At 36.7% G+C, this 27,841-nt stretch overlaps 1 protein-coding gene across 1 annotated transcript in view; it reads right to left on the reverse strand.

Moving 5' to 3' along the window:
- The window catches only part of SLC2A13 (solute carrier family 2 member 13), a 367,606-nt gene that overhangs the window by 91,892 nt on the left and 247,873 nt on the right, over positions 1–27,841 (reverse strand). The window contains exon 6 of the mRNA XM_032173708.2: positions 24,310–24,430. Within this exon, the coding sequence (XP_032029599.1) occupies positions 24,310–24,430 (121 nt within the window). The remainder of the gene's footprint in view (positions 1–24,309; positions 24,431–27,841) is intronic.

The raw sequence follows: 27,841 nt of genomic DNA on the forward strand, positions 1-27,841 counted from the left end.
CTGTGTTTGCTTTCCTTTACTGCACTGTGACCTTCTCAAGACCCTGTACAGCTTTTATTCCTAGCGATTTCCATGTTGCCTGATACATAAGTGCTCAATAAATACCTGTTGAGTAAGTAATGAAATGAATGAATGTCACTTATATAGATAGAAGATTTGGTAGTTCCCTCTCTCTGTAGTTCCATTAGACACCTCGTTCTCCATTTCAGTCCATGAAGATAACAAGATTGAAGCTTGAATCACACCATGAATTGTTCCTTACAATTCATGGCTCTCAGACCAAATCCATACATGACCATCTGGAACTCTGTGAAACAGAGTCATATTTCTCACCTCTTCCCCTTACACGTTGAGGATAAGATTCAACTGACTCCTGAGTTAGATGCAAAAAATTTTACAGTAGTGAGGTCTACTGTTTAAAAGCAACCAGGCTCCTGCCCAGATTGAGCATTTGGCTCTGGTACTGTTAAAGGCAGCAATTTAGCCTAGTAGTCAGAATGGTTTTTCTTTGCTTTTGCGATTTAACAGATATTGGTATTTTAGGCCCGAATTGCTAGCAACTGATTGTCTAATCCTTTTAATGAATTATTGCGTTGGTTCTTCCATTTCATCTGAACAAAGTGCACCAATGAACTCTCTAATGGAGAAGGAAGAAAAAGAGAGCTGTATTTGCCAAATCTGTCAACTCCAGTGGGGGTTAAGTGTTTTTCTGTTACACTGAATGAATGTTTGATCAACATAGTTAAAAACCTCAATTGTAATTCTGCATGTGTAAGATAACATGTATATAAATGTATATCTATATACATATACATATGTGTATATAGGTAAATGCGTGCATAACATATATACATACATGTACAAATAACTTTTTCAGTCTTGATACTTTTCAGAGTAAAATCAGATTTGCATACAATTTGTATATAATCAACACATACAAATATAATCTAATGAGTGTGCAACATGCTTTTTTCAGAGAAAAAAACAGTAATTAATCTCTGGTGACAATATACATTATTCATTATTGAAGAGACAGAATAGAAATATTAAGAGGCATACTTAAGAGACTGAAATTCTTAGGTTTGCAAACAGACCAAGTAAGTCGACTAGCTATGAAGATTTTGGAGGGTGAATTTTATCATGAGCCTTATTATGCTAATATCACAGACAGTTTACCATGCAAAGAGGCTATACTAAATAATTACATGTTCTCATTTAATTCTTACATTGGCATCATGAGGGAGGCTTTATATTTCCCTTTTTACAGAAAAACCTCAGATTTACAGAGGTTAAACTACTTAAGCAAGGTCACATAACTGAAATGTGGCAGTTCCATCCTGGGGTTCCAACCTATGGATGTTGACTTCCAATGTTCAGATTTTTACAGGAAGTGTATTTAAAGGAAAGAAGGCTGAACAATATAAAGAAAATAAGCTAAAACTAAAAGTAGAAGTCAAGATTAGAAATACAGAAAGTACTTTAACATATATTGTACCATCTGGTCTTTTCCAGTATCCTGGTGAAGTATGCAGGAGCATCCCTGTTTCACAGATGAGGAAAACGAAGCTTGGAAAGCTAAGAGACTTGCTCATGTCTCTAATAAGGGTTCTCCGACTTCAAATCAGATATTTTTTCTACTCAGCCTTTAGTTTGTTGAAATGTAAAGTTATGCCATTGAGAAAATTGATCAGCATAGTGACTGACATGTGACACTCTGATAGATTTGGAAACTTGTACTGTCTTGTGAAGATACAGTAGGAGGCAATGGTTACACTCCCCAGTAAAATGGAGGCAGAAAGTACTATGTGGAAAAGTGGTGATCACTCACGATAGCACATATTTTTAAAAATTTTTTACTGAGATAAAATTCATATAAAATTTACCATTTTAACAATTTTAAAGCTTGCAGTTTAGTAAATTTCAATAATTCGGAGTTCTACAAGCATCACCACTATCCAATTCCAGAACATTTTCATCGCTCAAGAATAAATCCTTTACTTCCCAATTCCCACTTTTCATCACCCCCTGGCAACCACGAATCTACTTTTTGTCTCTATGGATTTGCTATTCTGGACACTTTATATCAATGTAATTATACAATGTTCTCTGTTGTTTCTGGCTTCTTTCACCCAGCATGTTTTCATGGTTCAGCCATATTATAGCATTTGTCAGTAGTTCATGCTTTTTTACAGTTATACAATATTCCACTGCAGGATATATCACACTTCATGTATCTATTTGTCAGTTGATGGGGTATTTGGGTTATTTCTATGTTTTTTCACTGTTTTATAAAAAAAATGTTGCTACAAACATTTGTGTAGAAGATTTTGAGTAGACACGTGCTTTCAATTCTCTTGGGTATATGCCCAAGGGTGGAATTGCTGGGTCATATGATAACTATATACATGATATTTATATTAGCTTTCTGAAAAACTGACAGACTCATTCATGCACACTTTTTGGTACTTGATCTTTGACCAATGATACTGGTACAGAATGAGTCAGGTGTTCCAAATCAGTGCTAGAAATTGTTAATTGATGAATTTTATAATTTTTCATGGGCATCACCAAAGGAGAAGATGTTTTCTAAGATAAGCCTGTCATTAATACTTCTTACAGTAGTGATCCAGCCAACAGAATGAAAATTTTATATGGCCTTTTGCAGAAAGAATAATAGGGAATCTTGGCCCCAAATAAATCAGCAAATACACTGTGAAAGATATAAATAATGTTCACCAATATCTACTTGCCCTCCATTTCAAGGCAGATAGAGAATTATAATACAATTCCTTATATGAAGTTAGGGGTAGCCAAGTGACTAGTTGTGGCCATACAATGAGAGTATGAAATAATAGTTGTAGGCCAAAGCATTTATTGCTAGTGCTCAACTCTCCAGCTCTATGCTTCACCTCTGTGATGAATCTTGAAGCCTTGAAGTGAGAGGTGGCGTCCAGAATGGTGGAGGCTCTATTACTTTGGGTATCTGAGATATAAGCAGAGTTGTTTGTTGCTTTAAACCACAAAGATTTTGTTGTTGTTGTTTTTATATTAGTAATGCCTATCCTATCCTGGCTGCTATACCAGCTCAACTTATTTCTATATCATCCTGGTTCTGAGCTATAGTATATGATTACTGGCACATGTCTTAAGTTATCAGTATGCTATTTATCCCCCCAAAGCATTACAAACTGATCATTACATTGGTGACACACTCCACATGTAGGTCATAGAGCTTTACCAAAAAGGATAAATAAAAATAAGGTAAGAACACAGTTTTGCTGGGGGCTCATCATTACTGTCTGAAAACTCTTTTACATAAGCCTTACTTTCTCTCTTCATGACTATATTTGTATAAACATTGATGTGTCCCTAAAAAGCTGTGTGACACGCATGCCTCCTTCAAATATAGTTAACCAGTTGTGTTACCTGGTAAGAGGTGCTGATTTCTATATAGTACTCCTAATACTAGCTTTTCTACTTATTGAGAACTTTTAAATATTTCAAGGCATAGGGTAGATAGACAGTCCTTTAACTTCACAGTTTAGGGTCATAGTAACAGCTGTGGAGTCAAAGTTTAATGTAAGCACTGCACTGAAGTACATATTCTTTAATTAGAATTGTACTATTTTAAAATGTAATGATAAAGTTCTTATAGTGAGAGGCTCATAAATATCCTTCCATACCTAGAAGCATACCCATAAATATTCCCTAATTTTTAGTATAAACTTTTCAGAGTTCGAAAATAAAAGTTCAAAAGCAACTCAGTGTTCTTTTTAGAAAAGAAAGCATTCACAACATATAAAATATAAATAATTAATCAAGAAAGTGAGGTATCTGTGACTAAAGTGTTTTGTATTTAGTATCCATGAAGATCAAACTCATTTAAACACAACTGGATTTATAGTCATACACTCAGCTTTCAATGCTACTTCAAGTGGACTGAAGGAAGCAAGTGGGGTCTCTACTCAACTCAGTCTGAGCTTTTCATGGATTTTGGAAATTATATTCTTCCCTCATTTGACAAATTAAAATAAAGATAAAGAAATACCTAAAGAAAGAAAAATTTACTTAGTTTCTTAAGTAGTTAATTTTTGCTTGAAATATTATGAGGATTCTGTCTCCAACAGAATACGCTTTAGAAATACTCATTTTTAGATCAATTGAATTTAAGAGACTATGCAGTTTTTGGACTAATGGAAATTCATGAGTTTTAAAACAAAAAGAAAAAGTGACACAGTTGATAAAGTTAAAAATAATTTATAAGTTATAAATTTAGAAATGAGAATTTTATCCAACACTAAATACTTTTTACTGTTTGGGGTATCACGACTTGAAATTTGAATATCTAGTATCTGCGTTCTTTGTAATGGGCAGTCACGCTGCCTTTAATATATTTTCTTTATGTTGATATAAAATATAGGTTAGGTTATTTTAAAGTGAGCACGCTATACTTTTTCTGCATCTGAGGAAATACTTCTTAAAATTGCCTCTCTTTTTGGGACCCATTTGTGTTATTTTGCTTCAGTAATTGATGATTCTGTATCTGTTACCCACGTATCTTCTTATGCACCAAGAAAGAACCTTGGTAACCAAATCTGTTTTACATTTTTTGTCAAACACTGTAACACTTGGCATTAGGCTTATCATATTATAAGTGTTTCAAACAGGGACAACATAATCAAAGGAAGAAATACATTTTAACTTACACTGCTTTGCTTCTCAGTTCTTGCATAGTTGGTTAGAAGGTTTTCTGATTTTCATGAAAAACTGTATGTGTGAATGTGGAGGACAAAGTGAGTTTTTATTGAAGGGTGAAAGAAACAGCCCCTGGAGCTCCAGAATGACATTTGGTTGGAAGTTGTGTTGTGTGATAGAGATGAAATGAGATAGCTTGAAGGCATCCCCCTAGATAGCATCATGTCCTCTGATGCCAGAAACTCTGTGTAATCATTTGCTCTCACAACTAGACCCTACTGCACTGACAAAATTTCATAAAATTAAATCAAGGTGAATGAAACCAATAGGAATTAGAGAAGTGGTGTTGGGGTGGGTCAAAATACTAATGTTAGCACACAGTGGTTCTTCTCTTCAAGGAAAATTCAGGGTCACATGGATAATTCATCTCCCTAACTAAAGGAGGAGGCTTAGAAGAGAACAGCTTTCAAAATGGACTTCATTTTCTCATATGATTGTACAGATATACTCCAACTGGCCTAAAGGGTATTACTTTGTAAGTGCTCATCTGTATTTGCTTCTTGTCTTAAATGATTTTTCTCATGTTCATCTACTTGTGTAACAGAGGCCTTAAAAACAATTGCCCAAACAAACAAAACAAAATAAAATCAACAATTCAACTTAGAATATTCAACTATGCTCACATTCAAAACCATATAGATAAGATCATTGTTCTGCTCTAGAAAAACCAAGGTGGTGAATACTTTAAAGTATATCAACATAGGTATTTTATAGGCATTATTCACCTTCGACCATAAGGAATTACTGTCCACTCCCAAAGGGTACATTACACCCTCCCTTGGACAATACGAGCATCACACTTCAATTGGTAAATTTCAGAATGAAGAGGGTAGTGGTTAAGGGCTGAATTCTAGAGAAAGATCTTTCTCAGTTAAAGCATGGTTCTGCTGTCTGCTAAGCCACATGATCTTCTAAAATTCACTCAACTTCTTCATTTTTATTTTTAGACAGCATCTCACTCTGTCACCCAGGGTGGGTGCAGTGGTGCAATCTCAGGTTACTTCAACTTCTGCCTTCCAGGCTCAAGTGCTCCTCCTGCCTCAGCCTCCTGAGTAGCTGAGTCTACAGGCACATACCAACATGCCTGGCTAATTTTTTGTATTTTTTGTAGAGATGGGATTTTGCCACATTGCCAGGCTGCTCTTGAACTCCTAGGCTCAAGAGATCCACTGGCCTCAGCCTCCTAAAATGCTGGGATTATAGGCATGAGCCACAATGCCCAGCCTCACTTAATTTCTTTAAGCCTCAGCGTCACTGGTAAAATGGGGAAAATAATAGCATCTATCTCGGTCTTTTTGAAGGATAAAAGAGAATCCATGCAAAGCCCTTAGTAAAGTGATCCACACAATGGTAACTATATAACAAATGGCAGGTGCTGTGACCATTCTTTTTGAAAAGATAAGGAAATCACTCATTTGTTCAGATCACTCATTTTGAACAAACACAACAAAAGGCAGCTGTTTCACTGGTTTCAAAGGCCAAGGAAGCAGGACAAATGAAAGAGATATTAAGGATTCCTTTTACTTTGCAAAGCTAGAGTTAAATATTTAAGACAACCACATTTCTTGTCACCTGCAAAGTTGACTTTAGACTTCTAACGAGCACAGAGAGAACTAAACCATGAAAGTAGGTGAATCCCCTATTTGGTCCATTGATTCGTACTTCCTGCTGTCAAGCAGAACCACTCATATATGTCTCGTAAAATTAACATATCCCCTAGCTGTACTGTTGTGGCAAAGATTGCTAGTGGCCTATCCCTATATTCATTCTTCCCCTCCTCCTTTTTAAGAGAAATGTGATTCCTAACTGGGCACATTGTGGCTCCACCTCCCTCCTCCCAACTGCTGGACAAAAGAATACATTTCCCAGTTCACATTACAACTAGATATGGCCAAGGGATTAATTCTGTCCAATGAGAAGTATTGTGTGGGATTTCAGGAAGACTTCAAAGGGAGCTGATTCAGCTGGGAAGAGCTACTCTTTCTGCCTTTCCTTCTGGCTTGCTTCACGGGAATGCTATGCTGGTAGAACTCCTGCAACCCTGGCCTATGTGGTGAACTTATGAAAGACATTTGTATGGGTACAGCAAAAGGATAGGAGCCTGGATGCCTGATAATACTGGATGTAGCACATTGGTCCCCAACTCCTTACCCTTGAGTTTATTTCACATGACAGAGAGAGAGAGAAAGACTTCTTCCTTGCTTAAACCACTATTATTTTGGGTTCTTCTGTAATATACAGCCTACCATGATTCCAAGTGGTACAAGTATTTTTTTCAAATGCTTAAAAAATATTTTTGCTTATTTTTGAATATATTCTGAACAAGCAAGTCTATCCAAGTCTCCAACATCTCTCTAAATATATACTTGTGTATGGGTTCAAAATGTAAATAAAAACCTAAGATATTTCCTACTTCTGATGAGAGGCTATATCTCATGCTTTGTTTCCTTAACACCTGGCACAAATGCAGTACCTGGTGCATGGTTAGCATTCAGTAATGTGTGCCAAATGAAAGAATGAAAAGTGGGAAAGTAGAAGCTCTGAAAACCCTGGAAGACAACCCAGGCAATACCATCCTGGACCTAAGAACAGGCAAAGATTTCATGACAAAGATACCAAAACCAATCGCAACAAAAACAAAAATTGACAAGTGGGATCTAATTAAACCTAAAAGCTTGCGCACAGCAAAAGAAACTATCAACAGAGTAAACACCTACAGAATGTGAAAAAACATTTACAAACTACGCATCTGACAAAGGTCTAATATCCAGCATTTATAAGGAACTTGGCAAATTTACAAAAGAAAAACAACCCCATTAAAAAGTGGACAAAGGATACAAACAGACACCTCTCAAAAGACGACATACATGCAGCCAAGGAGCATATGAAGAAAAGTTCCGTATCACTAATCATTAGAGAAATGCAAATCAAAACCACAATGAGAAACCATCTCACACCAGTCAGAATGGCTATTATTAAAAAGTTTAAAAATAACAGATGCTGGTGAGGTTGTGGAGAAAAGGGAATGCTAATATACTGTTGATGGGAGTGTAAACTAGTTCACCCATTGTGGAAAGCAGTATGGCAATTCCTCAAAGAGCTAGAAGCAGAACTAGCATTTGACCAGCAATCCCATATCTAGGTATATATGCAGAGGAATGTAAAGCATTCTGCCATAAAGACACATGCATGGGAATGTTCGTTGTACCACTATTCACAATAGCAACGACATGGACTCAACATAAATGCCCTTCAATGAAAGACTGGATAAAGAAAATGTGGTACATATACACCAGGGAATATTATGCACCCATAAAAAAGGACGAGATCACATCTTTTGCATGAACATGGATCGAGCTGGAGGCTATCATCCTTAGCAAACTAATGCAGGAACAGAAAACCAAATACCACATGTTCTTACTTATAAGTGGGAGCTAAATGATGAGAACTTATGAACACAAAGAAGGAAACAACAGACACTGGGGTCTACTTCAGCAGGGAGGGTGGGAGGAGGGAGAGGAACAAAAAAGGTAACTATTGGGTACTGAGCTTAATACCTGGGAGATGTAATGATATGTACAACAAGCCCCTGTAACATGTTTATCTATATAACAAGACTTCACATGTACCACAAACCTAAAATAAAAATTTTAAAAAAATTCAAAAAAGAAAAACAAGTGGGAAAGAGTCCCCGACAGTATCTGTATATATATGATTGCAAATTGTTCATGCTGATTCTCCCAGTAACTCAATGTGCATTGGTGAATGCAGCATTTAGCGAGCACACTGGTTCCTCCAAGTTACTTGGACAGCATGAAAGGTGACCTCAAAGTCTCAGAGTTAATGCCTCATGCCATTAATCTCACCCACTGAAGAATGGCTGACCCCTGCCTCTTATTTGTGAGATGGAAGCTCAGTAATGTCACGGATGATGACTTTTCTAGCTTGTCAAGGTGGTTTTGCTTTGTGAGTCTGTTTTTTGAGGTGCTCATGACTACCTCTATCTTAACTCAGTGCTTCTCTGACTCAGGTGGTAAATTGTTCCTTTGTGACTCTTCCTTATAGGGTAACTGAGCAGTTAAGCTTCTTTTTTTAGTGCTACAATTTCTGTTGCTCCAATTTCTCTCTGACAGGATAATTACCAAGTTTGTCTCTCTTGGAATCTCATAGATTCATGTTTATTTGAGTTTCATTTATGTGTAGATTTCTTAGCCTTTTCTAGTATTTGTTCAATTTGTTGTTTTTGTCTTTTAAGGCTTTAATCTTCAAGGACATAAAAATCCTACCTCACTTTTTGCATTATATGGCTATTCGCTTCTTTTTTTTCTGGTGAGATTTCAAAGCTCTGTTGTTGTTTTTTAAAATATTCCTTCAGAGTAGTATTGTTTCTTCTGTTTTTGTTATTAGTGTATATAATTTTACTTTAATCCTATGGTTTAAAATCTATGGATTCTGTGTCTTTCCTCATTTTTCTTGAAAAGGCAACTCAAATTGTAGTTAAGCTCTCGCTTGCTTCTGCACACACGCTATCCCTCTTTCTGCAATGTCATGTTCCCTGCTTCGGCCTGCTTGACTCCAACCGATTCCTTTCTGCTCGGTCCTGGGAAGCCTTCCACAATAATAAAGGAGTCAGTGGATCTGTCCGTGAGTAGCTACTGGAACCAAAAAGGAGTTCGTACTTTAATACATAATTAGATGAGTGACTTTGAAAAATTATGAGTTTTTCTATTGTATTGATATATTTTTCAACAATCTAGGTATTAAGTAAAATAAGGCAGCCTCTGGATATTAAAAAGATAAATATAAAGAAAGTATAGCATTAACTCCTCTTGTAATTGCTCTGCAGTTGAACTGAGCCATGGCACTCATTGTTAGTTTGCATAAGAATAGAAGATCACTTTAGTATACATTGAAATTCCAGCTATAACAAGCAATAATACTAACTTAGGATGTTTAGATTTCTGAATTTTGCTCTAGTCGTATATAGCAAGCCAAAACATACACACTTAAGTAATATGAACATGAAAATAAAGTTAACAATAATTGTATCTGTGCCAACATTAGTATACGGTAATTGCCAAGATTTACACATTCATTTATTGATATTTATGTGTTTAGCTATAGCACAACACATAATTGTAAAGCATATATGAATAAGGATGATAATATATTCTTGCCAAATTTGATTACACAGGCCAAGATTTGTTGTTTTAGGAAGTGAATAACTATATTCAATTTCAAATGTTTATTATACCACACTGAATTTTTGTGAAGATATCTATTTCCATAATAATGTATCCATTTTACAATGATAAAAATGAAATATCCGGAAGAGCTGAATATTTAGGCCCCACAAAGTTAATTTTTTTTTTTTGAGATGGAGTCTTGCTTTGTTGTCTAGGCTGGAGTGCAGTGGCATGATTTCAGCTCACTGTAACCTCTACCTCCTGGGTCCAAGCAATTCTCTTGCCTCAGCCTCCTGAGTAGCTGGAATTACAGGTGTGCGCCACCACACCCAGCTAATTTTTGTATTTTAGTAGAGATGGGGTTTCACTGTGTTGGCCAGGCTGGTCTTGAACTCCTGACCTCAGATGATCCACCCGCCTTGGCCTCCCAAAGTGCTGGGATTACAGGCATGAGTCACCGTGTCCAGCCAAAGTTAAATGTTTATAGAAACACTAATCAATTAAAATAAATATTTCATTTGTTTCCAAAATGGACAAATTAGAAAAATGCTACTCAGTTCTCCTTATGAAATAACTTTTCTGTTTGTGAAGACTAATGAGAATGGATTTATGACATAAAAATCATGTTAGGCTGAAGAAAAATTAAAAGGAAGAATGAGAATTTAAAAATGCATCTGACTCTTAACTGACAATAACTTTATGATATTGATAATTATTAAAAATGAGCAGTGCACTTTTTTTAGTGTAAAGGTTAGTGATTTTATTAGTCGATAAGCAAGATGGCCCTAATGTACAACACCATTTCAAAAATGTTTGTTCTAGGCTAAAATTACTAAAGGAGCAACATTATCATTCATGCTAAATGCCAAGAAGTAACAGGTTTCTACAGTAACTGTGAAATATGCAATTCAGATACACACATAGGAAAACACCAATTATGCTAGATGCATCAAGAGAAAAGCAGCGGAATGAAGGATGGATTTGTATTATCAGCTACTTAGTAATATGGAATATTTAAGACATGCTGAGCTTTGAGTCATTGATCACTGCAAATTAAGTACTCCTACATGGTTTAAAAATAAGTTTTCAAAATTTATCTTCCATCTATTTCACTGTGTCAAGAATTTTTAAAAATGAGATTTTCCCTTGTGTTAAAATATAAATAATAGGCAATTGTGTGTAAGTATTTCTTTTCTACAAACTGAAACTTCTCTGAGAATGGGAACAATGTCTTATATATCTTTTATACCCTGTCATCACAGAACAATGCAATGTTGGAAAATGTTATGGGATCATTTTCAGTTTCAGGGGATTTGTGGTTTAGAGAGGACTAAAACACAGGTGTGTGTGAGGCTGGGTGAGGTAAGATGCATAAGGTGATTATCTAATACTGCTTGTCATGAGGTTTCTATAAAATAACTAGCATGGTAAATAACAGCATCTTGATCAGACATCCAGTCACATGAATCCGTGTTTTCAAACTGAGTCCATAAGGGAGAAATAAAGATGGATCCGTCTCTGGTATTGCTCTGAGAAATGCTGGTCAGATTTCCCTTTATGGGCCTAAAGTTGTCTAAACATTGCCGCACAAATGATGACTGTAATCAGTTGTAAGACTAAAATCCACATGTACTTTCTACAGTGTAACAAATGTTAAAGTGCTTACAAAATTCCTGTGACAAATCTGTCAAGAAATTACTGGCTTGCTTAGTGGTTTAGCATTGCTTTAGAGAATAAAGAGGACTTGTCCATTGAATGTGACTCACAGAAGATAACAGACCTGTGGCTGCCCATTGCTAGTACCAATCATTTTTTCTTGGAAGGTAACAAAAGGTTAGAATATCTAGGTGAAGAAGAAGAATAGGGTCTGGAGGCAGGGAACCTAAGGCTGATTCATGCTAACTTCCTAGAACTAAATCAAAAGGAAAACCCCAACTTTCCATGCTCAAGTAACAAAAGGATCAGAGGCTACTCCCTTTGTAACCTCCACCCTTTCTGCATTGCAGATGAAAAATGGAAAGTACCTCTGATTGGTCCTCTCCTGAAACCAATCAGATTGGCTGTGACTTAGTCTTCATTTGCATAGGGGTATAACTTTGCAACATCAGCCTCTGATTGGTAGCCTTCTGAGGCCAATTAGACTGGCTGTGGGCCACTCCTTCATTCACATACGGTGTAAACCAAGTAGCCAATGGGAAACCTCTAGAGAGTATTTAAACCCAGAAAATTCTGTAACCAATGCTCTTGAGTCACTTGCTTGAGCCTGCTCCGATTCTGTGGAGTTTACTTTTGTTTCGGTAAATCTGTGCTTTTGTTGTTTCATTCCTTCATTGCTTTGTTTCTATGTTTTGTCCAATTCTTTGCTCAAAACGCCAAGAACCTGGACAACTCATATTCAAGACCCTCCACCAGTAACAAAGCCATTGCCTAGTTTAGTTATGCTCACAAAGAATGGTGTTGACTTAGAAGCAACTACCTCTGTGTCTTCTTTGCTCCCTGGGTGGGGTTCAGGGCTTGATATCCTTTGTGGAAAATAAAGGCATCTCATCTTACCAGCAGAAGGCTGAACCAGTGTGGGTGATCTAAGTGCTGTTTGGCACTACTTTGGAAAGATAACAGTGGAAATCTCTATGACAGATTTCTCAGGGTCCCCAAAATTCTAACACTCTTTAAAAAAATAAAAATAAAAAATAAGCCTGGGAGAAAAAAAGGGAATTGCTTCTAATTGTGACAAGGTCTTAAAGCAGGAATTTCAAAACCTAGTCCTCTCACTTCTAAGCGGGGCGACATTTTTTTCTCCTTTCCTTTTTTCTTTTCTTTTTCTTTCTTTCCTTTCTTTCTTTTTCTCCTTCCTTCCTTCCTTTCTTTTTCTCCTTCCTTCCTTCTTTTTTTTTTTTTTTTTTTGTAAATAATTTTCCTAGAAATCTGTAAAAGCTTTAGTCAGACTGCTACAGCCTGGTATCTTCCACTTTGCCAGTATCTGGGTTGCTGAGAAGGTGAAGTGATCAGACGTAAATTTAAAGAAAACAATCCATAATCTATATCGGTTTAGGAATCTGTGCAGCAACCCAGAATTTCATTTATGTTACATAAGGAACTTTGGCTACTAAATATCTCTGAAAGAGTTTTATGTTAGTTCAATTAAATGGCATGTGTAGTGGTGGTAAAATTTCATTAGAAATTTTCATTTCATTAAAAGCTCTTGTTTTAGTGATTTTCATCATTTGGTACTTGATTTTCAGGGCAGTATTTTGTTAAAATAAAATCCTAGTGTTTAAATACCTAGTCCTTCGACATGAGGAGCTTAAAACTCTTCTCTTTGCTTCTTGGGTAACTGATACTTAGCATTTCTTTACAATACTCACAGGCTTTGGATAGTATTGACATATGCAAAAAAAAAAAAAAAAAAGGCCATTAGCTTGACTAAGGGAGGGAGGTGGACAGAACAAAATGGCTCTGCAACATACCAGTTACATCACTCTAGGCAAGCAATATAATCCCTCTGATTCTTAGTTTTCTTATCCGTAAAATTGGATAATAATAATAATAATAATAATAATAACGATATCTTCCTCAGGAAAGTTTAAGGGTAATAGGTAATATTCAAAAAGAATATGGAATAATACTTGAATATGGTAAGGGCTTAGTTAACAGAAACTATTGTCATTGTACAATAAAAAGCCTGCTTAGAATTATGCCCCCTCCATCCTGCTCGGTTTATTGGCTGAGGCCACATAATCGGCACTGAGTATTCATAAAATCGAACTGCCTGCCCAAACACCTTTTCCGCTCATACTTTGCCTTTAACATTTATTTGTAATATTTCCCAAAATAGCTTTGTCTTCATGCTCACCATCATGAGATAACCTCAGACTCTCACAATCTCTCTCTGGGGCTGCCAGACTCTTCTCCCTCCAATCTATATTCCAAAACTCACACAGAAAACTCTTGGCAAAGCTCAGCTTTGATCATGGTACCCTCCTTGCTTGATGCTGTTGACTGGCTTCCCTTCCTCACTCAAGCCTTGACCTAGTATCCAAGGCCTTTCCTCTCCTTCTGCATCATCCTGTGCCTGGTGGCCCTTTCTCCACAGTATCAAGTTTTATAATTTTCTTGAAGGGCAAATCTGTTTTCTGCTTTTGCACAGTTCGCTCTCATGCCTGGGTGGCTTCTCCATTTTCATTGGTCTGAGAAACTCCGACTCACCATTGAAAAATCAGATCAAGCTCCCTCCTCTGTGAGGGGTCCTTAATATGGGGCCTGTAAACTTGGATGAAAAGAAAATTCCATGTATATTTCATTAACCTTTTGCTGAAATTTAGCATTTCCTTCAATTAGGAATGTAGGCAGTAAACTACTGGCAACAACAGAAGTCACATATTTTCATATCCCATTAAGGCAGCTGCAGAAATCTCCAAATACCATTTACATTCACTATGGTGCTGAAACTATGGTATCAGACTTGCAGCTAGATTTGTTACTTAATGCGTTAATAAAGAAGTACATACATTACTATTTAACAACTTTATTTTTTAAAGTATTCTGGCAACTGTATTTCAATATAATTGATTTGCTTTGTACTTTTATATAACAAGTTTATTTTTTAAAGTATTCTGGCAACTGTATTTCAATATAATTGATTTGCTTTGTACTTTTATAAAATTTATTTTATGCAGTTAAAAAACACTATAAAAGGATCCAAAATAATGAGAATTTTAAGGACTCTCATGTAGGAGGCCTTCTGTCATGGCCCTGGGGAAATGAATTATGCCAGGTCATGCTCTGATACATCTATCAGCCTTTATTACACTATTTTGCAATTATGTGTCTGCATTTTCCTCCCTCATAGCTGTGAGCTCCGTGAGGAGGAAGGCTGTTTTTTTTTTTGGCTGTTGCTTGTTTGTTTTTAAATCTCAATACCCCCAGCCTACTGCAACTCTCAAAAATGTTTATTAAAAGAATTAACTGCAAATGTGCATAAATGTTTTTTCTAAAGTGCTATATTATTTGATTTGCTAAGCTGTATAGAACTTATACAACTGCAGACTTTCAGCTACTAAAACCACGTTGTTCAGGATACATTATTTCATTTTTCTAGTCTTCTAATTTAATCAATATACAACCTGGATGTTACAGTTGAAGAGACATGTGACCTATTTTTTGTTGTTACTTATTTACTTACTAATATTAGGAAAACACTATCTTATTAGCACCACACAAAAATCTAAAAGAGTCACTGAGGGATGCCCTAAACACTATGTGACCTGTTTTATGCCCAGAGACCTGCAGGCTTGAACTGCTGGTTCTACTAGCATGCCCATAGAAGGTATTGCTAATCACGCTGTAGCCATGACTAGAAGTCAACTTTGAGGAAACAAAGGCTTGGATGCTTTCTAAATCACCAACTCTTCGATAGCAACAAGGTGTTGCCAAATTTTGCCACATATGCCTAAGTTCCAGGATGAAAATTATACTAAAAACACCTCCTTTAGTCAGCACCATCTACCTTCTCTTATCAATAGCAACCCTTCATCCATCTATCCATGCATGCATCCGTGCATCCATCCATCCATCCATCCATCCACCCAAATACCCAGCCAATCAAAATCATAGTTTTCAAAGTTACTTTCACTGAAGAGGTTCTTTTAACCTCTTTGCTATGCTTTATTTTATTTTATTTATTTTACTTTATTTTTTTGAGATGGAGTCTTCACTCTGTCTCCAGGCTGGAGTGCAGTGGCACGATCTCGGCTCACTGTAACCTCTGCCTCCCGGGCTCAAGTGATTCTCCTGCCTCAGCCTCCCCAGTAGCTGGGACTACAGGCGCCCGCCACCATGCCCAGCTAATTTTTGTATTTTTAGTAGAGATGCGGTTTCACCGTGTTGGCCAGGATGGTCTCGATCTCTTGACCTCGTGATTTGCCCGCCTCGGCCTCCCAAAGTGCTGGGATTACAGGCGTGAGCCACTGCGCCCGGCCCCGATGCTTTGTTTTTAAATAAACCACATTTGGTCCATAACAATAGGTATTTTCCTACTATTCAGACAAGGAACACGTGGCAAGGTTATGTAACGTGCTTTTATGACATGATGGGAAATACTCCTACTTAACATACCAGAGTGTTTTAAGTGCTAATACCTGAATCGTTTTCATTTCATTCAAACTTAATTAAAGAACAGTTAAGTTTTTTAGGGGCCTCGTTTCATATTTATATTTTCTGTAAGGTTTTCTTGGTCTTTATTATAAGAAAATACACCAGAGACTGATTCCAGTCAATTGCTGTCACGGTCCTGGATAGTTTATTTCATTTGTTTATGCAGATGCTATTTTAAGTGGATTTACTTGAATTAGGAATAAAACTCCAAGTTGGTTTCATGTGTTCAGTGCAAGGAAAAGAGTTCTAGAATGAGAATATAAGTCCCATGGTTTATCAGATACATGCTTTTCCCCCTTTATCTTGTTCTGTTATTTCAGACCTAAATGGACAACCTCAGAAACACCTTTCTCAGAAGTCTTTTAAGTTCAAGAAGGAATGAAAATTACCTTTCAAATAAGGATATAAATTACAGAAAATATTAAGTACTGCGCTCATTATGTGACTGTTGTATTTAACTTGAGAGCAAAGGAAAGGGTCTCCAGATTTACATGCCTAAAATTATGTTGCTAAGTAGACCACAGTGAGGTTTCAGATCCTATATTCCTCTTGCCCCAAGTATTTTCTAGTTTCTAAAGCATTTATTTTCATCTACTATCCAGCTAATCACCCAGCCTTGTCATTCCCCTCCAAAATATCTCTTGTTTCTCTATATCCACTGCCACCATCAAGGTTGCGTTATTTCTTGCCTAGGCTACTAAGTTCTTTTAACCTTTCTCCCTTCATCACCATTTGTCTTTCTGTAATCAATTTTCCACTCTGCAGCCAGACTGATCTTTTAAAAACACAAATCTGATAATGTCATTCTCATCCTATTACCCTTTGAAGGCTTCTCAGTATTCTAAGATAACGTCCAAAATTCTCCTGGTGAATAAGGTCCTGAGATGTTCTGTCATTGGCCTGCTATCCAGTTTATTTTGGTGCCATTCTCTTGCTTGCTTGTTATGACCCAGTCTTGTTGGTCAATTCTTTGAAGAAGCCATACTTCTTGCTTAGCACCTGTATACATTCCCTGATATTCCTCTCCCTGAAATGCTTTTCCTTCATCTTTAAAACCTAATCTTGAGTCCTCCTTCTTGTCTTTCAGGCTTCCCAAGAAGCATTTTTTGACTACAGGAAAACAAAACAACAAAAAACCAAGGTTTAGGTAGCAAATCTTGCCATGTGGGGATTTGTAAGTCTGTGGCTAAAAGCCCAGGCATCAAAATTAAAAAGTTATGGCAAACTCAAAGAATACATCCCATAAATGGCAAACTTCCTCCAAGAAGCTCTTGTATCCTTCCATGACATGTGGACAGAATCCTCTCCAGGTGTCAAATTCAGCACACTGGGTATTTAAGTGCTAGCAAAAGATATGTGCAGTTATTTGGAGATAAGGTCACAGGATGAGATTTATGTGGACTTTTTGTTCCAACTTTCATTTTCCTTTTTAATTGACTTATGTACATTTATCTTTATCTCCAATGGGTCTGTAGATATTAGTCAACACATACAACATTGTTTTCTACTGTAGCATTACTAATAGTAACCTCATGGTATATTAGCCTGTGCCACCATGCCAAAAAAATTGAAGCAGATTCATTTTATAGGAAATTAGTAAGCAAAAAAAAATGTTTAACACAAATGGAAAGTTGTTTCAATTCACAGCATAATATTATATTCACTGTCAAGATGCTATGAATTACTGATGCTAAACACACTATTACCAGGATGTCAAATACTGGGGAAAAATAGGGGTTAACAGGGTTTTTACACGTTTCTTTTTGTTTGTTTGAGATGGAGTCTCGCACTGTCACCTGGGCTGGAGTGCAAGGGCACGATCTTGGCTCACTGCAACCTCCGCCTCCCAGGTTCAAGCGATTCTCCTGCCTCAGCCTCCCAAGTAGCTGGGATTACAGGCGCCTGCCACCACACTTGGCTAATTTTTTGTATTTTTGGTATAGACGGAATTTCATTATGTTGGCCAGACTGGTCTCGAACTCCTGACCTCATGATCCACCCGCCTTGGCCTCCCAAAGTGCTGGGATTACAGGCGTGAGCCACCGCGCCCGACCATTTTTACACATTTCTAAGGTTGCATAAAAGTTTTAAGATCGAATCTGACAGTCTTACAGTGGTCATGTTAATGATGTGTTTGTTCAATAACACAAGGCTGGCAAAAGGAGAAGAAAAGGCAGTGTAGTCAATACAAAATGAATTTTTATTGGAAATGAACTTTGAAGGGACTAATTTATGAGGGGCATACTGTTTCACAAAACTACTGTCACCACCATCTACAGATGAAGCCACAATTTGTCAATTTGGATTTTGGGGAACTTCATCTGAAGAGGAAAATGTGAAACTAACACTATATAGAAAAAGAACCACATTGATCATATGCTTGGTTTAACAATGTTCAAGAAGCAAAAAACAAAACAAAACAAAAACCAAAAAAAAGAAAGAAAAGAAAAGAAAAGAAAGCTGGCAGTTTTTTGTGTGTGTGTTTTTTTTTTTTCCTGAAAAAAAAAAAAGTGATAGCATTATGGCAGTGGTTCTTACTGGAAGATGTACTGGCATCACCTGAGGAGCGTTTCAAAACAACATGCCACTGTCCTGGTGAGGCTGACCACTGGGAAGGGAAAACAGGGGACTTTAAGTACCTCTGCAGATGACCCTGGTTAAGACTCTTAATTGAGAAGTTTTTGTTTGTTTGTTTTTTAAGACAGAGTCTCCCTCTTGTCGCCCAGGCGGGAGTGCAGTGGCACCATCTCAGCTCACTGCAACGTCTACCTCCTGGGTTCAAGTGATTCTCCTGCCTCAGCTTCCCGAGTAGCTGGGATTACAGGCACCCGCCACCGCGCCTGGCTAATTTTTTTTGTATTTTTAGTAGAGCTGGGGTTTCACCAGTTGGCCGAGCTGGTCTCAAATTGCTGACCTCGGTGATCCGCCTGACTTGGCCTCCCAAAGTGCTGGGATTACATGCCTGAGCCACTGCGTCTGGCCTTAATTGAGAAGTTTTAAAAAGAAAAAGTATAATGAACTAGAGGCATAGTCCCTTTTGTCAATTTCTACTAAAACAGGGTCTAAAATATAGCAAGATCTGTATCAAAGAGGTAATATGCTAGGCATCATTAAATTCCTTGAATTACCTAATTGTACAAGTCATCTTAACAGAAAAACCATGTCCTTGATCCAAAGCAAGAAGAGCAAGGTTTGAAAGGAATAGAAAAATAAGCTGTTGTGTCGTTGGTTTCATATTAATGATAACTCCTAAAGAACTGTGTTAGCTAAAAAAGGAAGGTCTGTATGGGGACAAGAGAAGCCTAAAGAATAAGTGGTTAGTCTGTGTGCCCTAGGAGAGGAGTGTGACTTATTTGGACCTCAGTAAGGAAACTAAGTAAGATGTAAGTGTAGGTGTAAGATGAAAGGCTTGAATTAGGTTACATTTAAGGCCTTCCAGCATGAATAGCTGGTGATTCTATGCTGTGATTAAAAGCCTGAAGAATGAAGAGATACTGCCCAATTGATTAGTAAACTACTAGTGGTTTACAAATAGATTATGAATTGCAAAGGTAGCTAGAGTCTTGATAAAGATCTTAGTTGTGAACAAGATGTTGCCCATGTCTACGGATTTAATTATCGTGTATGGATAATAATTCTTCATTCTAGAACTCTCCTTCAACTACGGGCCAGTTTTCCCAAATACCTACTCAATATCCCAGCTGATGTTGGTTCATGGACACCTGAGATTCCACATGTCCAAAATTGTACCCATGGTGTTACATCTTCCAATTGCTGCATCTTGTTTTTATGATTTAGTCCACCTTTTTTCTCATATAGAAATTGGGAACCAACCAAAGACTCCTTCCTCCTACGGCCACAGTTAATTATTTATTTTAAATTTCCTATTGATTTTTCTCTCCTAATATACTGAGAATCTGTCTACCTGCTTATCTCCAATGTCACCACCATAATCCAGGCAACTGTCATCTCTCTCATAGACAACTGTAAAAAACCAGTCTCCCTACATGAACACATGCTCTTGGTGGCACCCACACCCACCCAGAGACAGTTTAGAATTCAAAATGTAGTCAAGGCACACCCCTGCTTAAAATTCTTCCATGGATTTATGTTCTTGGACTGAAGACCAAAAACCTCTGAGGTTCTACATGATTTGGCTCTGATCTGTCTTAATAGTCTTATCTGAATCTTCTCTGACTTCCATAGTCGTCTTCTTTCAGTTCCTTGCACTTGCCAGGTTCCCTACTGCCTTGCAGGATCTTTGTACCTGCCATTCTTTCTGTGTGACATACTCCACTCTTCTTTTAAGAGCTCAGTACAAACATGCCATTCTCAAGGTAATCTTCTCTGAGTGCCATCATCCCAACCTCATCTTCTATTACAGGCTTTATTAATTCTAACAATGACTGTAATGTTTATTGAGTGCTTATTATGTGCCAAGTACCGTTTAAGGCATTTTCTGTATGTTAATTTATGCTTACTATAATCCTGTGGCAGGTGATCCATAATATATTTAGATATATGAAGAAATAATAATAAGATAAAAACCCTAGGGCAAGGTTACCTTGAAATTCTACAACTGTATGCTTTAGGAAATATCTACTTTTAAATGTTTTATGATAATGATTTACATATACTGAGATCACACTATAAATAATAATATGTCAAGTATTTGAGGGAAGCGTACCTAGGAAAGGTTTGATTCCTCAAATCTTGGCTAGCTCTCATGAGAAAATATTTTGAATTGGAAATGAAAGGAATAGAACACTAGTAATTTGAGAGTGTGGAACTGAAGGTCATATTAGAATTATGGGTGTGAAAAAAAGAAATATGTATGTGAACTCTCATAAAGATATATGATTCAGATGATACTCATGCTAGCATTATTTCTTCTAGCTGCAGCTGGGACCCTATGACAGCTTTTATACAGGTGGCCAAACATTTTCTACAGCAACTTGCATCTGTCTTTATCTTTGTACACACTTTTATCTATTAAAAGCAGATCTAAAAGGTGTTTATTTTTTTACTTAAAGTTCCAGGATACATGTGCAGGATGTGCAGGTCTGTTACATAGGTAACCATGTGCCATGGTGGTTTGCTCCATCTATCAAACCATCACCTAGGTATTAAGCCCCGCATGCATTAGCTAATTTATCCAAAACCTCTCCCTTCCCCCACCACCGCCCCCTAACAGGCGCCAGTGTGTGTAGTTAGTTCCCTTCCCTGTGTCCCTACGTTCTCATTGTTCTGAAAGACATTCTTTAATATATTCAGTCCAGAGAATCGAATCAGGCCTTGGAAAATACATTATCAATCAAAAACTTAAGATATTCTAAAAAGGAGATGTCCTGATTGAAAATTATTTAGGGTTGTCGATCTCTTGAATCTCAAGTCATTAGGGAGCTCTAACCTACAATATTTTTGGCCTGGTATGCAACCAATATTTATTGAATCAAAATCAAGAAGAATCATTGTTCTTTAACCATTTACTTTCTTAAATCTCCTCTAGTAAGAATGAACTGCATACTCATCACTGTGGTCTATAGATTTCTACAAGTGGACGTGCTGAGTCAATGGACACAGGCACTTAACTTTTATTAGGAAGAACCATATCACTTTCTAAAATGAAGAACAATTTATGCTCCCACTAATAGAATAGAATATGATGTTATTAAGATATTAAACTACTTCTCCTTTAAAATCTGTTTCATTTGCTAAATTTTCCTATACGGATCACTCCACGGGGAAAGCATACTATCTACATTTACAAAGTGAACTTCACTCATTTTAAGGTATTATGTGATTTTTTTCCTGTTTGTCTTAAGGAAAGGGGAAATGTATATAGATGGTTTTTATTCTGAATTATTGTGTATGCGTAATAGTGGACCACATTTATGGAGTACATGTCATATTTTAATATAAGCATACAATGTGTAATGATCAAATCAGGGTAATGATGATATTCATCACCTCAAGCAATTGTCACTTGTTTGTGTTAGGAACATTCCAATTCTATTCTTTAAGTTATTTTAAAGTAACTAATACAGTCAATTACTGCTCAGCTGGTAGAACAGAGGATTATAGATGGTTTTAACCATAAAAACCCAGTAAGGGGACGGCAGCCATATTTTACAAAATCACTTAGACTACAAATACATACTGTCAAATTCCCACAAAGCCTAATATGTTATGCATACAATAAATAATGGTTTTTCATATCCACTGACTCCTGAAGGACACCTAAAATTTGGTTCTATCTTCAAAAATGGCTGCTTATTTTTGTAATAAGAATAAAGGTAGGCTGTATCACTTCTCTTACCTCATTAAAATTGTATATTAAAATATTAGAGATAATTAGAGATAATACCTTAGATCATAAGGATTAACAGACTGACGATCATAAACTGCTGTGCAGTGAGATATACTTGGGCAATAAATATTTTTATTTAAACTTTAAAGTCAATGTCAGAAAAACTATTTCATTATGTAAATCATTAAAAACTTACAGTCATTCCTTTCCTATATCAGAAGCTCAGAGAACTTTTTCTAATAATTTTTAGATGATTTTCTGACTTTAGTTGACCTAACAGTATTTCTGAACAATACATCTACATCAGACATTAGATCTGAAGAATATTCTATGATTCTCAAATGACAGTAATTTTTAAAATACTTTTTCAAAGTAACTGTGTTAAAAACATATAAGTAAAATATCCATCAAGAAAAAGAAAAGTAGAATATGCATTTCTAGCAATTGAGGCAGATGTCCAAATAAAGATGCTATGGTTAACTTCTACTATGAAGACACCCTTAAGTCTTCTTAGAACAATAAAAAGACTATGAAAGTCAGTAAGCCAATAATAAACAAACTTATCAGTAAAATAAAAGACGTGCTATGATGCCTATTTTCCAAAGGCACGTAGATCACAATTTGGAACCAATATATCTTCCTCACTGTTGTAATGAACAGCCACCATAAATTCATGCTCAACTGGATGCTCTAAATGAATACCAAGTGGAGTTTAGTGTATAATGTTTTAATTTCATATAGGGTTGTACGAGTTAATAAATCATTTACTCATTGATTTGAGACTTGCGTCCATCTATTTCAAGCTGAAGGAATACACATTTTTGTTAAGGCTAGGTCTTATTCTATCTATATGTTTTAAAGGGATTGCTAGACTTTATGGTGGCTAAAGTCTAGTTTAAAACTTTGAAGCTCTGCTGCCAAATGTATTAATCGATGTGTCCAATCACTCAAAGTTTCATTTATGTGTTCTCAGTCCATCTATCCATTTATCCACTTTTCAATCTATTTATCACATAGTGTGTACACTGTTGGATTTAATGAGCTCTTAGGCCTGCAGCTAGCCATTAGAACATTTTGTGTTTTTTCACCATCACTTTTTACTTCCCGATCCTCTGAAAGAGCCTCAGTACTGAGGGAAAACTTTCTTTCTGTTTAAATGAATCAGAGGATACCCATGCAAATCAGTACAAATTGTCAGAATATTCAGAGGGCATGTGCATCTTGTAAAAGTTTAATTACTGATTAAAGTTATTTACTTTAGGCTGGGCGCGGTGGCTCACGCTTGTAATCCCAGCACTTTGGGAGGCCGAGGCGGGCGGATCACGAGGTCAGGAGATCGAGACCACGGTGAAACCCCGTCTCTACTAAAAATACAAAAAATTAGCCGGGCGTGGTGGCGGGCGCCTGTAGTCTCAGCTACTCGGAGAGGCTGAGGCAGGAGAATGGCGTGAACCCGGGAGGCGGAGCTTGCAATGAGCCGAGATCGCGCCACTGCACTCCAGCCTGGGCGACAGAGCGAGACTCTGTCTCAAAAAAAAAAAAAAAAAAAAAGTTATTTACTTTGCTTGGAACACAGAGGTGACTGAATTGTATATGGTCTAAAATAGCTTTTCTGTAGTCCTGCTTAGATTCAGTGTCAATCCCTAATTTTAATTTCCAGAGAAACATCACCAAGATTGTGTCTAACAACCCACTCTCTCCTTAATTCCTTACACTCACACATCTGCACAAGCTATTCCTCTTCCTGGGGGCCCCTCTCTACCACCTTTCCCATTTTCTTCCCTTCTTACATAAGCCTGGATGTCCAGCAAGCTCCTACTCATCTCTACAACTTTAAAAAAGTGAAAAGCAAGCAAAAAAGTTACCAGAGTCATGTAAAGGAAGAAGGACATAATGAAATCTCACCTGTATCTTGTGCAAGTGGCGTTCTGACCTGACGGAGCTATTGGCTTAAAAGTGATGCGTGGGGAAACTTGGGCTGATAGCACAAATCCCAAGGCAAGAATAATGAGTGCTACGGTGGTACCTTAAAAAAAAAAAGTCTTATATTAGAGAAGAGTTGACAATATTATTTTAAGGCAGACTGGGTTTGGTAAAAACAAAACCAAAAAACAAAGAAACAAACAAAAACCTCTGAAAAAAAATACTGTGCTCTATCTTCACTGGATTTTTAAAAAATACTCCCAATGTATAAACAAATTATCAGAACTATTCACTAGCACATTCATTGTGAGACATGATGAGGGTGAAATTCAAAACAAATACATTTGCTAGCCAAACAGTAAATTGGTAATGATTTTTTAAAAGAAACCACGCACACCTAGTATTGCTGAAAATCTCAAAATCAATTAATGTGACAACATTATTGAGTGCCTAACATATCAAGAAGTATGAAAGACAATAGATTTCCATCAAGTGTCCCTTTTGGTGCCAAGAAAATTCTTCTAATGACATTCAATCATGTAAGATTTTAACTGGTAAACCTTTTTAGTTTCACAAACGAGTTATTTCTAAAGCAGTTGAAAGAGCATGTTTTATTAAAATGGAGTAGCATTTTTTGAAGACTTTAAAGTACCAGAAATAATATCTCACATGTATTCTTTTTTCTTTCCTGTTGGTATTTGAAAGTGAAATATTTATTTCGATGTTAACATATAGGAATGGTGATTAAGTATATCACTTAAAAGAATAATTTTTGTGTCCCTTATAGACATCCTAATGGTTAATAAGACATTTTTCAAGTTTCTGACTATTGTTTGAGCCAAAGACATTGTGAGGGTAAACGAAAAGGGTCATGGGAAGAATGGAGAAAGAAAATATGATGGAATACTATGCAGCTGTAAAAAAGAATGAGATCATGCCCTTTGTAGCAACATGGATGGAGCCAGAGGCCATGATCTTTAGCAAACTAACACAGAAATAGAAAACCTAATGCTGCATATTCTCATTTAGAAGTTGGAGCTGCATGATAAAAACACATGGATACAATGAAGGGAACAACAGACACCAGGGATTACTTGACGGTAGAGGGTGGGAGAAAGGAGAAGATCAAAAAACTACTTATTGAGCAGTGTGCTTATTATCTGGGTGACAAAATAATCTGTACACCAGACCTCTGAGATATGTGTTTACTTATATAACGACCCTGCACATGTACCCCTGAAATTAAAAGTTAAAAAAGAGAATATGGCTGTATTAGTTTGTACGACTTATTTGAATGAGACAAAATGTTTAAAACATGGAATTTAGGAGGGCAGTTTAGTTAAACTTGGAGGGAATTTAAATTATGAACAAAAGTATTTTTCAAAATAGATTTTAAAAAGAACATTGAGAAGCATCGTGGAAGTACAACAGGGTTATATAATAGTTGAGGTGTTTTTGTTTAAGACATAGTAGGTGTGTGAAGCCAGCCATTGTGGGTACAGAGGTGACCTTGGGATCAGATAGCTATAGTTTTTAGCTAGCTTTGCTGTTTCCTGACTCTGTGATCTTGGATAAAGGACACAACTTTTCCATAATTCAATGTTGTCTTTTGTAAAATAGGGCTTAGTGAAAATACTCACCTTATGGGCTTACGGTGAATTTTAAATGTCAATGTATTTGAAAGATTTTTTTTTTTTTTTTTTTTTTTTTGAGAAGGAGTCTCACTGTCGCCCAGGCTGGAGTGCAGTGGCGCGATCTGGGCTCACTGCAGGCTCCGCCCCTCAGGGTTCATGCCATTCTCCTGCCTCGGCCTCCTGAGTAGCTGGGACTACAGGCGCCCGCCACCTCGCCTGGCTAATTTTTTGTATTTTTAGTAGAGACGGGGTTTCACCGTGTTAGCCAGGATGGTCTCGATCTCCTGACCTCGTGATCCACCCGCCTCGGCCTCCCAAAGTGCTGGGATTACAGGCGTGAGCCACCGCGCCCGGCCGAAAGATGTTTTAATGCTATGACATGTTAGTTAATATGCTATGATTATTATTACAAGCAGCAGCAGCAGCCACAGCAAACCTTCAAAATAACAGAACAAAGTTGAAGGATGGGGAGGATTAAAGAAAGGTCAGAAGTCAATTTTGCAAAACCAGGCCAATAATGCGATAAAACTAAAATCATGGTTTGTTTAACTACTGTTGGCTTAAAATTCAAACCAGAACTAGGAACAGTTTGAGCCATTACTTTTCTCAAAAGACTATCAAGCCCCAAATTGGAAAACAGAAAAGAGATACAATAGGTCTGTTATGAAGATCATACCTCTCTCCTAAAACAAAACAAAACAAACCATGAGATTTACTGTTAGTCTGTCCATCAAAAAATCTGAGTCCCTATTTTCCAAAATTACATCCATATCTTATTGTCATGTAACATGTAAGATTTTTTTAAATCAGGAAACTTTGATATATTAAGATGTGAAGGAAAGATGAGTCTCTTCTTTCATAACACTCATTAAATAACCTGTCTCCATGAAAATGATAAACTCTAAGATGGTATGCCTAGCACATATCCAGTAAGGTCCAATTCTAGTGCCTGGCATATAAAGATTCAAGTAAATATTGGCTGAATGGATGGACCACCATACTACACATTTTTGCAATGTTGGCTATTTTTGAAAAAAACAAAAACAAAAACAAAAACTGTTAAGACCATCCAATTATAGTCATGAGGATAGTATGGTACAACTATTCCAAATGAGAGTTCTGCAATATGGATAATATGATTCTACATCTATCTCTTAAGGTCCAACCCACCTAAAAATTATGAGAAATAAACTATTCTGGATATACAAAATTCCTAAATAGGTAAAAGTTAACTCTTCTTAAGCCAAATTTATTTTTATTTTGGCCCATTTTGGAGGAAAATATTTTAAAACCCAGCATTATACTCTTTTGTTATTACATATAGTGATGCTTCTCAATCCTGGCTTCCTATTGGAAGCAAATGCCTGGATGTACCCCAACCTCTGAATCAGAGTCTCCAGAAGATCAGTACAAAATATCTGAGTTTTAAAGCGTTCCACAAGCGGTTATGATGCCAAGACAGGGCTAAAACCCCTATGACATGATAAGCTCCTTACAAGAAGGAAATGGTATCTTAAATGACTTTATTTATAAAATAAATTTTTAAATAATCGCTTAGTCCTATCATCTACTCATATACACTATTAAAGCATAAAACAACTTGAATTACCTTTTTCCTTATATTTTGTTAGTTACAGATGTTTTATCAGTCCCTTGTTAGTGTTTAAAATCAATCTGGTTATTGTCAAGTTATTCATTATTACAACCTGGATTTGAGTCTAATACAAGAAGGCTTGGATGAAAGAACTTTATCTGGTGTACTGTCTAGTTTTGGCATGTTCTTTATGTTTCAAGAGAAGAGTCTCTCTTAACCAAATACAGTGTCAGATTTTGGAATTTTGATATAATTTGGCAAATAAAAATATTCGCCACAGTAAGTG

The sequence above is a fragment of the Hylobates moloch genome, unplaced genomic scaffold (assembly GCF_009828535.3).
Source record: "Hylobates moloch isolate HMO894 unplaced genomic scaffold, HMol_V3 SCAFFOLD_13, whole genome shotgun sequence".
Taxonomy (NCBI): Eukaryota; Metazoa; Chordata; class Mammalia; order Primates; family Hylobatidae; genus Hylobates; species Hylobates moloch.